The 14,104-nt window shown below is 44.6% G+C and overlaps 1 protein-coding gene across 2 annotated transcripts in view; it reads left to right on the top strand.

The window, feature by feature from the left end:
• Nucleotides 1-10,881, top strand: part of MYOF (myoferlin) — a 175,426-nt gene extending 164,545 nt beyond the window's left edge. For both annotated transcript variants that reach the window (XM_068961267.1, XM_068961266.1), the window contains 6 exons: nt 203-344; nt 2,818-2,917; nt 5,698-5,888; nt 7,880-7,989; nt 8,358-8,505; nt 10,312-10,881. In XM_068961267.1, the coding sequence (XP_068817368.1) occupies nt 203-344; nt 2,818-2,917; nt 5,698-5,888; nt 7,880-7,989; nt 8,358-8,505; nt 10,312-10,350 (730 nt within the window). In that variant the 3' untranslated portion in view covers nt 10,351-10,881. The remainder of the gene's footprint in view (nt 1-202; nt 345-2,817; nt 2,918-5,697; nt 5,889-7,879; nt 7,990-8,357; nt 8,506-10,311) is intronic.
• Nucleotides 10,882-14,104: the final 3,223 nt, after the last annotated feature.

Here is a 14,104-nt window from a genome sequence, read left to right as displayed (position 1 = left end):
TACAACCTGTGTTGGATGCACCAGAGTGCCTCCCCTTCATAAATCACCACCCCTGGCCTCCCCAGCTCCATAGATAACTGGAACCTGCCCAAGAAAAGTGCATTAATTCTCCTGCCCTTCACTCTCCTAATCACTGCACGATTTTGCGGCTAGATTACTTGTCAATCACATGAAGCTAAGTCTGTTTGCTTCTGTTTTTCAGCTGGATTCCTGGCAATGAAGAAAACAAACAGAAAACAGATGTCCATTACAGGTCCTTGGATGGTGAAGGGAACTTTAACTGGAGATTTGTCTTCCCTTTTGACTACCTCCCAGCTGAACAGCTCTGTCTCGTTGCTAAAAAAGTGAGTTCTGCAATGTGCCAGTGGGGCGGGGACGTCATGGGTCTTTCTTAATGAGGACACTGAGAAAAGGTCGGAGGTGCTCAGCACCTTGGAGGTCCCTCTTGGTAAGGTGGGGGGGGATTCAGAGACCCCACTGGTGCAGATACTTGCCCAGGGTCACACACTCTAGTAGGTATTTGTGTAGTTAGGGGTAAAAGGAACACAGCTTTTCTTCTCTGACATGTTGGCAGCTGGGGGAAGGATCTGGTAAAAGACCCCCTGTGTCCATACATATCCCAACCTAAGTATGTATTTACGTCACGGGAGACCGATTTCTTCCCCTGATAAAGAGAACTGTCGGACTAGCTAGCCAGAAACAAAATATTAATGTAGGTGCAATTTCCCACTTACCTTCCTTATTAAACTTAAGCATCTGCCTTCCTTCCTTCGGGAGCACTTCCATGAGGGTTCAGGGCCCTCCTGGTCTTAATTTATAAGACTCTGGGTTACAGAACTCAACTCAAACTGGCTTGTACCAAAAGTGTGATTTATTGGTTCACATTACTAAAAAGGCCAGGGTTGACTGGCTTAAGGATCGCTTGGAGCCCAGGTTGAACTGATGTCTTTAGAAACCGCGGTCACCTCCTCCACCCCTCTGCTCTGCCTTCACCCATGGGCCTCACTCCCTGGTTGGAGGTAGGGTGGCTACCGGCAGGTCTCAGTAGAGACAGATCAAGTCCCCAAAGGCGCCAACCAGGGTTCTGAGATTGGACCCCAAGTTGGCCTGTCTGAGGCCAAGTGCCCGTTTCTGAGCCAGCCGGTGGTGCCCAGGGATGCAGTGCCCTGATTGGTGCAGCTCTAGAGTTAAGGATAAAGTCAGTCCTCCCCAGACTGCATGGACCGGAGGAATAGAATGTCTAGGAAAAATCTGTGGGGCAGGTAATAATAACAGCTGTCTTTTATAGGCCCTTGTCCCATTTCCCCTCCCAACCATATTCCATAAACTTTTCCTAGCTCTGCCTCAGTCACCTCTTCCCCCTACACCTGGATCAGGATACAGCCCCCTCCTGTCCCAGCAGGCCAGGCCCTACCTGCTGCTGATGCTCTGCTGCTGCCAAGTCGCTTCAGTCGTGTCCGACTCTGTGCGACCCCATAGACGGCAGCCCACCAGGCTCCCCCGTCCCTGGGATTCTCCAGGCAAGAACACTGGAGTGGGTTGCCATTTCCTTCTCCAATGCATGAAAGGGAAAAGGGAAAGTGAAGTCACTCAGTCATGTCCGACCCTCAGTCACCACATAGACTGCAGCCTCCCAGGGTCCTCTGTCCATGGGATTTTCCAGGCAAGAGTACTGGAGTGGGGTGCCATTGCCTAATGAGCACTTTTTCCATTTAGGTGAGATGAATGCCTTCCAAGGGCACTTTTTAAAGATGCAGAGGCTCATCCTGGTGCTTATGCATACTTTCAAATGTTGAGACAGACCGGGGGGAAGGTGAGGGGTTTGGGTGCAGGTAGACCTTTAGGTAAAGTTTCCTTTCCTATTTACTCAAATCTAAGCTGGACCTCTCAGCATCCTGAGTAATCCCACACAGGACAGTCAGGTGAGGCCAGACAATGGTAGAGTGGGCTTCTCAGCCCCTCAGAGCCAGGCCCTCTAAGTCCTGCAAAGGGAAACATCTCAGACTGTCATCTGAAAAACCAACAACCCAATAATCTTCCTTCAAATTCATGAAATATTGGGGGAATTCCCTTTCTTCTGGGGCCAGAGGAATTTAGGTGTAATCAGGCCATGGAGGTGAAATGATCCTTGGCTGATATTGTCTGAGCAGAGGCAGGGACCAGAGGTGAGAACCTGGAGGAACCTCATCCCATCCTCTCTGCACCTAACTCGAGTCTGAAGGATCAGAGGGTCTTAGTTTTACAGTATGTAAAACTAGCAGTATTTTTCAAAAACCAAACCTGCCAGGAATTTTAAATCTGCACTGATAAGAGTGAAATGTGGGCTGCCATCTCTCACCCCCATGTGGAGTGAGTGTGCTCAGACATCCTTGGGACGGTGGGGAGATTGCTGGGCAGAAGTAACACCCCAGCAGGGGATATTTTGGTCTGGCGTAGAACAGCTTGGCTTTGGGAGGATAATCTAACCAGGCCATGGTGTTTAGGAGACAGAATTACCCTCCCCACCGCCCCCAAACCCCAGGAGTGGCAGCAGGAAGTCACACTGATAGAAACGCGGCGGGAAACCTTCTGTTTGGCAACTGCCTCGGACAACCTTTTTGTCGCCCAGCTGGTGGTCTTGAGATTTCCTGGGGCGCCTGCCTGCCTTACATACACATGGGGCGGGGGCAGCAGGCTAGAAGATGGGGTTTTGGGTGGGGATGCAAAGGAGACAAGAGGGGCCTCTTGATGTTGCATTTCCAAGAGGCCCCAGGGGAGGGTCTTAACAGTCCAGTAATCTATATCATTTTGGCTTGTCTGTTCCTCTTGGCATTTTAGGAGCATTTCTGGAGTATTGACCAAACTGAATTTCGGGTCCCACCCAGACTGGTCATTCAGATATGGGACAATGACAAGTTTTCTCTGGATGACTACTTGGGTAAGGCTGACATGCGGATACTTTTCTCTAAGATATTGTACTTGAAATTAGTTAAATCAACTAGAACTTGGAATCAGTTATTTAAATCTCCAGTCCTGTGGGGCTGGGGTCACATTCACTGCCTGGATGGCCTCTGGGCACTGTGGCCTGCTGGGCGCTATCCCAGGTCCTCTGAGAAATGGGCGCAGTGAATGGCACCCCTTGTGTGGGCCCCGTCCACCCTCAGGGTCCTGGTGTAGGCTCTTGCACCTGCTTCTGACATGTTATGAAGACACAGATTTTGTTTTCAGTTATGCCTCAGCCTTGCCTCCACTTTCAAACCTCTTTTCTTTTCTCCCTCCCTCTTCTCCCCCCCATCAACACCCCAGAATCGGCTTCTCCGCCTCTCGGAAGTCACTGCGGTCCTCTAAGATCCCAGCCGTCGTTCCTCCCCACCCTTCTTTGTGGTGAAAGACCCTTGTTAAGCCCCACTGCGGGCCCCTCCATCTCCTGGCCCTCTCCCCAGTCCCTGCAAAGCACAGTGTGCAGATTTTCTCTCTCCCAGGCCTTGGGTGTCTGACTGGCCCGCTCTGTTTCTTCCTCTCACTCTTTAAACACAGGCCTTTGTTCTCCCGAGCGTTTTGTGGATCCTCCCCAGGCTCTCTCAGTGACTTACCAACCCTCTCCTCTGTTGAAGGCAAAGCTTCCATTCTCGCTCTGTGCAAGGTATGACTCGTAGACCTGGAGGTGCAGCCTGGCCGCCCACGGTGCCTGCCATACAGTAACAAGAAATACTGGGATGACTCATACTGACTGCTCTATGCAGTGTATCAAATCAACATACTATATACCTTTGACTTACACAGTGCCCTTTGTCCATTATGTCTCAGTTTGAAAAAAAGAAACACTTATGATGATTATTCCCCACACCCCACCGGAACCTTTTACCTGTACGTTCAGCTGGCACCTCAAATTTATCGTGACTAAGATCAAACTCAGCCTTTCTGCCCTGACCTCATACCTGCTTGCAGCCTCTCCCAGTAGCTCAGGCCAAAACACCCAGAGTCCTCTGACACCCTCCTCTCCTTTCCTCCCGCTTTCCTAAACAATGTAACCTGCGGTATCATGCACATTTATTTTCTTATTTCTATGATCTCTGCCACTTGCCAGTTCAGACATAACTTTCTTGAAGCCAGCATTACAGAAGCCCCGAGCTCATCTCCCTGCCTCTAGAGCATCTCTCCTGGCAGAGGAGAAGCCCACAGTGGTCAGTGGCTACATCTTGTTCATCCCTCTGCCCTTCACAACACAGAGTACAGTGGCTTTGGCTTAGTTGGTTCTTAATAAGAATTGAACAGACAAGTGAGTATAAAAGTGTTGAACTGAAGAAAAACGTACAATCTAAAAGTTGTGAGTCCAGGCATCTTACTGAGGACTGCAACCTAGGACATAACCTAACCTCTCAGAGAGCTCTGAGGAGCCAGGATAGAAGAGGTTTCTGCTGGGTGGGGGAGAGAAAAAAACAGGTAGTCAAACATCAAAAGATTATGCCTAATCACAAAGAACAGATATCTCAAGTTAATGATTTTAGTGCTTTGCTATGTTTGGAGAGATATAAGATCCTGGACCTGTTGAAATTATGCCTTAGATATGCATCTTAGCTAGCCAGAGCCAAACGCAAAGGTCAGAATGCTTCCCCCTCCATCTTGAATCCCCCTTGGGTCACAGACTCAGGTGGGGGCTGCAGTGACTAAGGTCCTGATCCTTGTAGAACTGGGATAGTGGGTAACACTTTGTTTACTGGAATGCCAGGCAGTGTTCCCTCTTCACAGGAGTATGCTAATTCAGCATGAAGAACAGTAGAGAGTTTTCCCTTGGAACTGAAACAAAACATTCTGACAACAAATGAGGATGACTGTATCTCTGATAACTAGTGGGTAAATGGTTGCAGTTATTACCAAAAGGAGAGAGGCAAAATGAAAACGGGCATAAACTCCAGAAAGGCTTGTGGGCTATGGATGCATTAAGATGAAGGACAGTTTCTGAGTCCAAAAGTTTATAGAGAATCTGCCACCCCCTCCCTGGTGCTCTTTGCTATCCCTGTTGAAGACCACCTTTTGTCCCAGTAAGTAATTCATAGACTTGACCCAACATACCCAGACGATCATCTGAAGGAGAGGGGTCTTGGGAGTTCCCAAGCCCCAAAGACAATCAAAGATGGTCATTAACCACAAGAAAGTTCATGCCTCAGATCATGGAAGAAAACCTGTGCTTCTCTGGGCACCCTGAGCTGGGCTTCCTAGTTCCTGGGAAGAATGTTCTGATGAGAATTCAATGTTCCTTCTCAAATTCTTGTTTCTGAGGTTTCACTAGGAGAGACTTGAACTTGACTGTTCGATGGCGCTTCCCATGTTCCAAGTACCAGTTGTCTTTACCCAAAGCCAAATGACTGTGTTCGGGGAAGTTTAGAACCAACATGAGCAAATTCTAAGTTCAGTGGAAATTGTGCTCTTAGGTGTTTAATTATTTTGAGCTTGCAGAAGAACTCCATTTATGCTCCTGTCTCTGAGAAATAAAGCGGGTAGTCCTCTGTGAGATGCAGAGCAGTGGGCAGATACTTTTGCCACTTTCCATCCTATCTGGAAAGAATTTTAACTGTCTACAAGGCTCCATTTCTCTAACTCACCTGTCACCTGTTCAAAGTCAGTCTAGACCTCTCTTCTGACAAGTACATTCTGTTTACCTGTGAACATCGCCTGATCCACTTGAAATTTATTTGGGTTTAATGTTTCCTTGGCTAGGTTTCCTGGAACTTGATTTGCATCATACCATCATTCCAGCAAAATCACCAGAGAAATGCAATTTGAACATGATTCCAGACCTCAAAGCCGTGAACCCCCTGAAAGTGAAAACTGCCTCTCTCTTTGAGCAGAAGTCCATGAAAGGATGGTGGCCTTGCTACACAGAAAAAGACGGCTCCCGTGTGATGGCTGTATGTATGAGTATTTCCTGGTTGGGGGTTGTTTACTCCTTTTCTTCTTTAGGTTTTGCCCTTTATGAGTAGATTTGCTCCAGATAAGGAAGGTTGAATTGGTGGTACTTTTAAGTTTTGGGAACGGGTTGTACCTGGGATTATAGGAGAAGGTGGCAGATGCTGTGAACATATGTTTGGGGTTGAGTGGAAGATAGAAGGATTGGAATTGTCAAAAAACTGGGAGTACATGTGATTATACTATATTTTTGTGGGACTCTCTTTCACCAGAAGTGCCAATTTACTCTGAGCTTCCAGTACAATTCAGTACAGAAAAAGAAACTTCAAATTTAAGCTGTTCTCATCTTGAAAAAATTAAAATTTAAAGATGGAAGAAGCAAGGAGTGTGAGCATCCATTGAACTTTAAGGCCATAAGTTATGAGCACATTTGGAAAACTCAAGATAATTTCAACGTAGAAGCAGTAGTGCCATGCCCTGTCACAAAAAGGCTACTTAATTCATTGTGTATTACTAATAATAAGCATTTTATACTACTTATTATAAACTAGACAGCATACTGAATGTCTTACATTCATAATCTTGTGTTTTAAAACAACTTTAAAATTTATTCGATTGGCCAAAAAGTTCATTCAGATTTTTTTCTGTACAGAAAAATCTGAATGAACTTTTTGGCCAACCCAATACATAAAGTAAACTGCACTCACTTAAAACAGAAGACAACAAACGTGCACAATTTGAGTTTTGACAGATGTATATGCTCATGAAACCACCACCATAATCAAGCTCCAGAACATTCCCATTATCCCCAGGTTTCCTTGTGCCCTTTGCAGTCTATCAGTCACTTCCTCTATCCCTGGCGTAGCTAGCTTCCTGCCACTCTAGAGCAGTTTACATAATCTCATTTAGCTCTGCTGATAAACCCATGAAGCAGACATTACCTCCATTTTATAGACTTGAAAGAACGGGCTTAAAAATAAGAATTACCTTGCCATAGACACACTTTCCTGATAGCTCAGCTGGCAAAGAATCTGCCTGCAATGCAGGAGCCCCCAGTTCGATTCTTGAGTTGGGAAGGTCCCCGGGAGAAGGGAAAGGCTACCCACATCAGTATTTTGGCCTAAAGAATTCCATGGACAGTATAGTCCATGGGGTCGCAAAGAGTCAGACATGACTGAACAACTTTCACTGCCATAGAGAGATACCCATCTTTGACTTGTCGACTGAGGAGGTATCTGTGCTTCATCACCTAATGAGCATCAGCGTCAGAAGTTCTCAGAATGCTGGTGACTTTGTGGGTTCCAGGTTCTAGAAAGCCTGTTACCACCCCAGTTAAGCCTGGCTACCAGAGTGGGCAAGTTTCTAGAGCTCTTGAAGCCTCAGTGTCCTCATGTGCACAGGAGGACCGCAGCAGCACCTGACTTCTAGGACTGTCCTGAGCATCACACGAGAGTGTCCCTGTAAAAGGCTTAAGCAGTGCCCTGTGCACCCCTCAGGCACCTGTGAACAGGGAGGCAGCATCCATTCACTCATGCCTTTGTTCTGCAAGTATACAGTGGTTGCTCACTAAGTGCCAGCACTGCTCCATACAGTAGGGGTCCCATGAAGCACAGAGGCTCTCCTGGAGCCCATAACAAATGCTCAGTGTTAGCTATTGTCATTAGCAGTATTCAAATTAATCTGGGTCCAAGCACAGTTACAAAGGGAGATAATGTGAGCAGGCAAGGAGATGGATGTGAGAAAGTTAGAACGATGGGGATCCGGGAAAGCAGGGAGGAGGGAAAGCAATTTGTTCTCTCAGTTTCCCACAAGGAGTCAGTTCAGAAACACATGGAAGAGGAAATGTGATGAGATCTCTTGAGGAAGATTTAAGGCGATCTCAGGATTGTTTTACAAGAATAAAAATCACTGCTTGGGGAATACGCCTTGGGTTGAAGTGAAAATATTTGTGAAACGTGATGTCATGTGTTTAACCTGTTCTGCTTTACTGAAGGGGAAAGTGGAGATGACGTTGGAAGTCCTCAATGAGAAGGAGGCCGACGAGAGGCCAGCGGGGAAGGGACGGGATGAACCCAACATGAACCCCAAACTGGACCCACCAAAGTGAGAGGCCCTCTTTGTTCTGATCCCCAAACACCTGCAGTCTGAAAGCCCCCCTCCACTTGACTTAATGCAATGGATTAGCCGTTGTCTTAATTTTGTACTGAACAGGCGGGATGGGGGATGGAGAGATTGGTGATCTGGCTTCATTTTAACCATTCTCCTTTCTGTGAAACCAAAGTCCAGTGTGTCTTCAGCATCTTAAGAAGTCATGAAAGGTTAAAGACTCCCTCAGCCAACTAAGGGGAATAATATCTTTCCTTGGCTTTGTAAAACATTATTAATTATTCTTTAAACTGTGTTATGCTCTGAGATGTAAAATATCTGTCCCTGCTGAGTTGGGTAGGTAAAACCATTTCTTTGCAATGCAGCCGACCAGAAACCTCCTTCCTGTGGTTCACCAACCCCTGCAAGACCATGAGGTTCATCGTGTGGCGCCGATTTAAGTGGGTCATCATTGCCCTGCTGATCCTGCTGATCCTGTTGCTCTTTGTGGCTGTGCTTCTCTATTCCTTACCGGTATGAGTCCTTGGCCTCTCGTCTTGGCTTTCTGGGTGTGAATTATGGTTGGTCATCTCAGTTGGTACTTGCCATTTTTGCTGTTCAGTAAAATGACCTACCTTGGGGCTTCCCTGGTGGCTCAGTGGTAAAGAATCCGCCTGTCGATGCAGGAGACTCAGGTTTGATTCCTGGGTTGGGAAGATCTCCTAGAGAAGGAAATGGCAACCCACTCCAGTATTCTTGCCCAGGAAATCCCATGAACAGTGGAGCCTGGAGGGCTGTAGTCTGTGAATCACATTCTCCAGGTTTTATGAATTACAGGTAGAACTTCAGGGTCTATTAAAAACAAAACAAAACAAAACTTTGGTCTCAGGAATTCTAGAAGAAATCCCTCAAGCCTTTATCAATGTGGGCCTGAACCAGAGCTAGCATTTCTGATGGATCTTTCTGCCTTCAGACTTTTTGTTCCAAACCATCCTTCATCCTAACTCTTGACCTTTCATGCATCCTGGGCTCATTAGAAGCCTGCACCACCCTTGAACTCTGGGGGCTTCCCAGGTGGCACCAGTGGCAAAGAACCCGCCTGCCAATGTAGGAGACATAAGAGACACAGGTTCAACCCCTGAGTTGGGAAAATCCCCTGGAGGAGGGCATGGCAACCCAATGCAGTATTCTTGCCTGGAGAATCCCATGGACAGAGGAGCCTGAGAAGCTATGGGCTATAGTGTTGCAAAGAATTGGACACAACTGGAGTGACTTACCACACACCCCTGAACTCCATCCAAATTGAGTTGGCCTCCCCAAACAAGTACTGCCCTAACCTGCCAGGATGCCTTTGCCAAGACTGTTCCTTAACCTGTGTTCTGGCTGTTAAAAGCTCCCTCATTCTTTAAGGCCCACATCACATAACAACCCCCTTCATCTTCACAGTCACAAAGGGAGTTCAAATGGGAAGTTTGTCAGTGTGCCTGGAAGTAGTGTCTTCGTTCCTCTGAGAATCAAGGAATTGTTGAGCATCTGCTGTAGGGTAAAAATCAGAATACAGAGATGCCCAAGGCAGGGTTTCTGCCCACAAGCAGATCACGTGTCTGCTTGTCTGCAAGATATGAACAAGTAAATTACTATGAAAGGCAGCCTGGTCCAGAGGTATGAAAAAATGACCATCAGACCCCATTGCTGAGGATGGTTGCACCAAGGAGGGGGCGTTTAAGCTTAGTTTGCCCAGTGGAGAAGGGAGAGCCCAAGCATTCAGAAACCACTCCTTCAGTTCATATTAATAATACAGATTATTTTGTGTTTAGTAGCATAGTCACACAACCCCAAGAGCAGGGAGTTGGTGTCTTCCTTTCCCCCAGCAGATACTTTCAGCTGTAAGTACATGCATACTATACTGGTTTGGCCAAAAAGTTCATTTGGATTTTTCCGTAAGATCTTATGGCAAAACCTGAATGAACTTCTTGGCCAACCCAGTATTTTCTTATTGTAGGTAGCTCAATCTGTTCTGACCATTTAGAAAACCCCTTATAGTTATTTCTTCTTCTTGAGTTAGACTCTGTTGATTTAAACCAGTGGTTCTCAACTGGGAGCAGTCTTGCCCCCCAGGACATTTGGATGCCTGGAGACATCTGGTGGTCACAACTGGGGGTGATACTGGAATCTAGTGGGTAGAGGCCAAGGATGCTGCTAAACATCCTGCAATGCACAGTCTCCAACAAGCATCATCTGGTCCTAAGTGTCAGTGGTACCATGATGAAGAATCCCTAAGTTATTTAATCCCTAAGTTTTATATATATGTATAAAACCCGGTTTCTGTTTCCTTTTCAGAACTATTTGTCAATGAAGATTGTGAGACCAAATGCATAACAGCAGCAAAGTCTTCAAGAGTCATCCAGCAATGAGAGAATCCTGTCTCTATTAACAGAATAAAACCAAGAATGAGTCTGTGTCTGAGACTACATTGCAGAGGCTATTATACTACTTCACCAAGCCCCATCACTTCCCAGAGCGTCTAGATTCCAAGTCAGGCTACATTTTTTTCTTACCTTTTGAAGTATTAAAGGTTTTCACCATGTTTTTTCATAGTAATTTTCAAGGTGGCTGGTTCCATTTAAAAATCTTTTTTTATGTGTCCTACTTCTATAATTCAATTTGTAAATTGCTGAAATAGAACATGAGAACTTCTGGATTGTGATTTCATGTACTTCTTACCTGTAGTCCACGAAAAGGGCTGTGCATTACAAAATAGTAAAATAGTTAGAGGAATTGTTATTTATGCCTGCAACCATTGCTATATTTTGTATGGATAAATGTCATAAGAGTATATTCAACCTCTGTGATGAACCCAAATAAAAACATTTCACCTTCAGCATATACCTGTTTGTTGCAGCTGTGGGCCAAGCTAAGAAAGAGGCAACTTCTAGTCTGGGTGTCAGTGGATAGAATGGTATGCCCTGGCAGTTGGCTATAATTCCTTTATAAGCATATCGCCAAATCTTGCCAATATAATAAATTAACATTTATTTATTCTATGCACACTATTGTTCTAAATGCTTTATACATATTAACTAACTTAGTCCTCAAGGTAATCCTGTAAAAGGTAGGTAACATTATTAACCCCATCTTGCAGCTGAAGAAATTGAGATATATGCATGAAAATCAATGATGTTAGAACTCACTATACACAAAAATAAACTCAAAATGGCTTAAAAACTTAAGACATGACACCATAAAAATTCTAGAATAGAAAACAGGAAAAACATTCTCTGACATAAATAGTACCAATGTTCAATAGAAATAAAAACAAAAATAACCAGGACCTAATCAAACTTAAAAGCTTTTGCACAGCAAAGGAAACCATAAACAAACCAAAAAGACAGTCTACAGAATGGGAGAAAATATTTACAAATGATTTGATCAACAAGTGCATAATTTCCAAAATATATGAACAGCTCACACAACAACAACAAAGAAAAACAGTCAACCCAATCCAAAAATGGGCAGAAGACCTAAAAAGACATTTCTCCAGAGAAGACATCTAGATTGCCAATAGGCCCATGAAAAGATGTTCAACATCACTAATTATTACAGAAATGCAAGTCAAAACTACAATGAGGTACCACCTCACACCAGTCAGAGTGGACATCATTAAGAAGTCTACAAATAACAGATGCTGGAGAAGGTGTGGAGAAAAGGGAACCCTCGTGCACTGTTTGTGGGGAAGTAAATTGATGCAGCCACTATGGAAAATTGTATGGAGGTTCCTCAGAAAACTAAAAATAGAATAGCCATATGACCCAGCAGTCCCACTCTTGGGCATACATTCAAAGAATACACACACCCCTATGTTCATAGTGGCACTATTCACAATAGTCAAGACATGGAAACAACCTAAATGTCCATTGACAGATGAATAAAGAACATATGTCACATATATACAACACTACTCAGCCACAAAAAGAATGAAATAATGCCATTTGCAGCCACATGGATGTATCTAGAGATGATCATACCAAGTCAGAAAGGGAACAACAAATACCACACGATATCCCTTACATGCGGAATCTAAAGTCTGGACATAAATGAACCGAAAACAGAAATAGACTCATGGACACAGAAGAGACTGGTGGTGGTTATGGCAAAGAAGGTGGGTGGAGGAATGGAGTCAGAGGTTGGGGTTAGCAGATGTCAGCTTTTTTTTTTTTTTAATTTATTTATTTTAATTGGAGGCTAATCACTTTACAATATTGTAGTGGCTTTTGCCATAAGATGTCAGCTTTTATATACAGAATGGGTAAACAACAAGGTCCTACTATATAACAGAACCGTATTCAATTTCCTGTGATAAACCATAAGGGAAAAGAATCTTTTCTAAAAAACGAACGTACATATATGAATAACTGAATCATTGCCGTACAGTAGGAATTAACACGGTAAATCTATTAGACTTCTGTTACAAAAATTAGAATTCAAAAAAACTTAGAAGGGGAAATATGCACACTTGTAGCTGATTCACATTGTTGTACAGCAGAAACTAACACAATGAAAGACTTTTTAAAGAAATTGAGGCACAAAGAGATGAAGTAACTCACTTGAGGTCACACAACTAATAAAGAGCTAGAATTTGAACCCAGGCAGTATGGATTCTTTTCATGTTTTTTTGCGGGGTGGGGGGCCGTGAACCTCAGATATGCAGATGACACCACCCTTATGGCAGAAAGTGAAGAGGAACTAAAAAGCCTCTTGATGAAAGTGAAAGAGGAGAGTGAAAAAGTTGGCTTAAAGCTCAACATTCAGAAAATGAAGATCATGGCATCCGGTCCCATTACTTCATGGGAAATAGATGGGAAACAGTGGAAACAGTGTCAGACTTTATTTTTTTGGGCTCCAAAATCACTGCAGATGGTGATTGCAGCCATGAAATTAAGACGCTTAATCCTTGGAAGAAAAGTTATGACCAACCTAGATAGTATATTCAAAAGCAGAGACATTACTTTGCCGACTAAGGTCCATCTAGTCAAGGCTATGGTTTTTCCTGTGGTCATGTATGGATGTGAGAGTTGGACTGTGAAGAAGGCTGAGTACCGAAGAATTGATGCTTTTGAACTGTGGTGTTGGAGAAGACTCTTGAGAGTCCCTTGGACTGCAAGGAGATCCAACCAGTCCATTCTGAAGGAGATCAGCCCTGGGATTTCTTTGGAAGAAATGATCCTAAAGCTGAAACTCCAGTACTTTGGCCACCTCATGCGAAGAGTTGACTCATTGGAAAAGACTCTGATGCTGGGAGGGATTGGGGGCAGGAGGAGAAGGGGACGACAGAGGATGAGATGGCTGGATGGCATCACTGACTCAATGGACGTGAATCTGAGTGAACTCCGGGAGTTGGTGATGGACAGGGAGGCCTGGCGTACTGCGATTCATGGGGCCACAAAGAGTCAGACACGGCTGAGCGACTGAACTGAACTGAACTGAACTGAACTGAACTGAACTGATGGGTCTGGACATTTCACTTCAGTATTTGTATGTATTTGCCTTTTTTAACAGAGACGGCAATGGCACCCCACTCCAGTACTCTTGTCTAGAAAATCCCATGGATGGAGGAGCCTGGTGGGCTGCAGTCCGTGGGGTCGCTAAGAGTCGGACACAACTGAGCGACTTCACTTTCACTTTTCACTTTCATGCATTGGAGAAGGAAATGGCAACCCACTCCAGTGTTCTTGCCTGGAGAATCCCAGGGACGGGGAAGTCTGGTGGGCTGCCATCTATGGGGTCGCACAGAGGTGGACACAACTGAAGTGACTTAGCAGCAGCAGCAGCCTTTTTTAAAATTGAGAAATAGCTGACATACAGCATTATATTAGTTTCAAATATAGAGCATAATGATTTGAATTTGTATATACTGCAAAATGACTACCATAAGTCTAGTTAACATCTGACAGCATACATGGTTACAGAATATTTCTCTTGTGATGAGACCTTTAAAGATCTAGTCTCTTAGAAACTTTCAAAGAAGCAACTTTCAAATAGGCAATACAGTATCATTAACTATATTCACATGCTGTGCATTACACCCCATGACATCTATAACTGGAAGTTCGTACCTTTTGACCCCCTTTACCCA

Source organism: Capricornis sumatraensis, chromosome 23 (assembly GCF_032405125.1).
Source record: "Capricornis sumatraensis isolate serow.1 chromosome 23, serow.2, whole genome shotgun sequence".
Lineage (NCBI taxonomy): Eukaryota > Metazoa > Chordata > Mammalia > Artiodactyla > Bovidae > Capricornis > Capricornis sumatraensis.
Note: the sequence above shows the minus strand (reverse complement) of the source record. Positions and strands in the feature narration are given on the sequence as shown.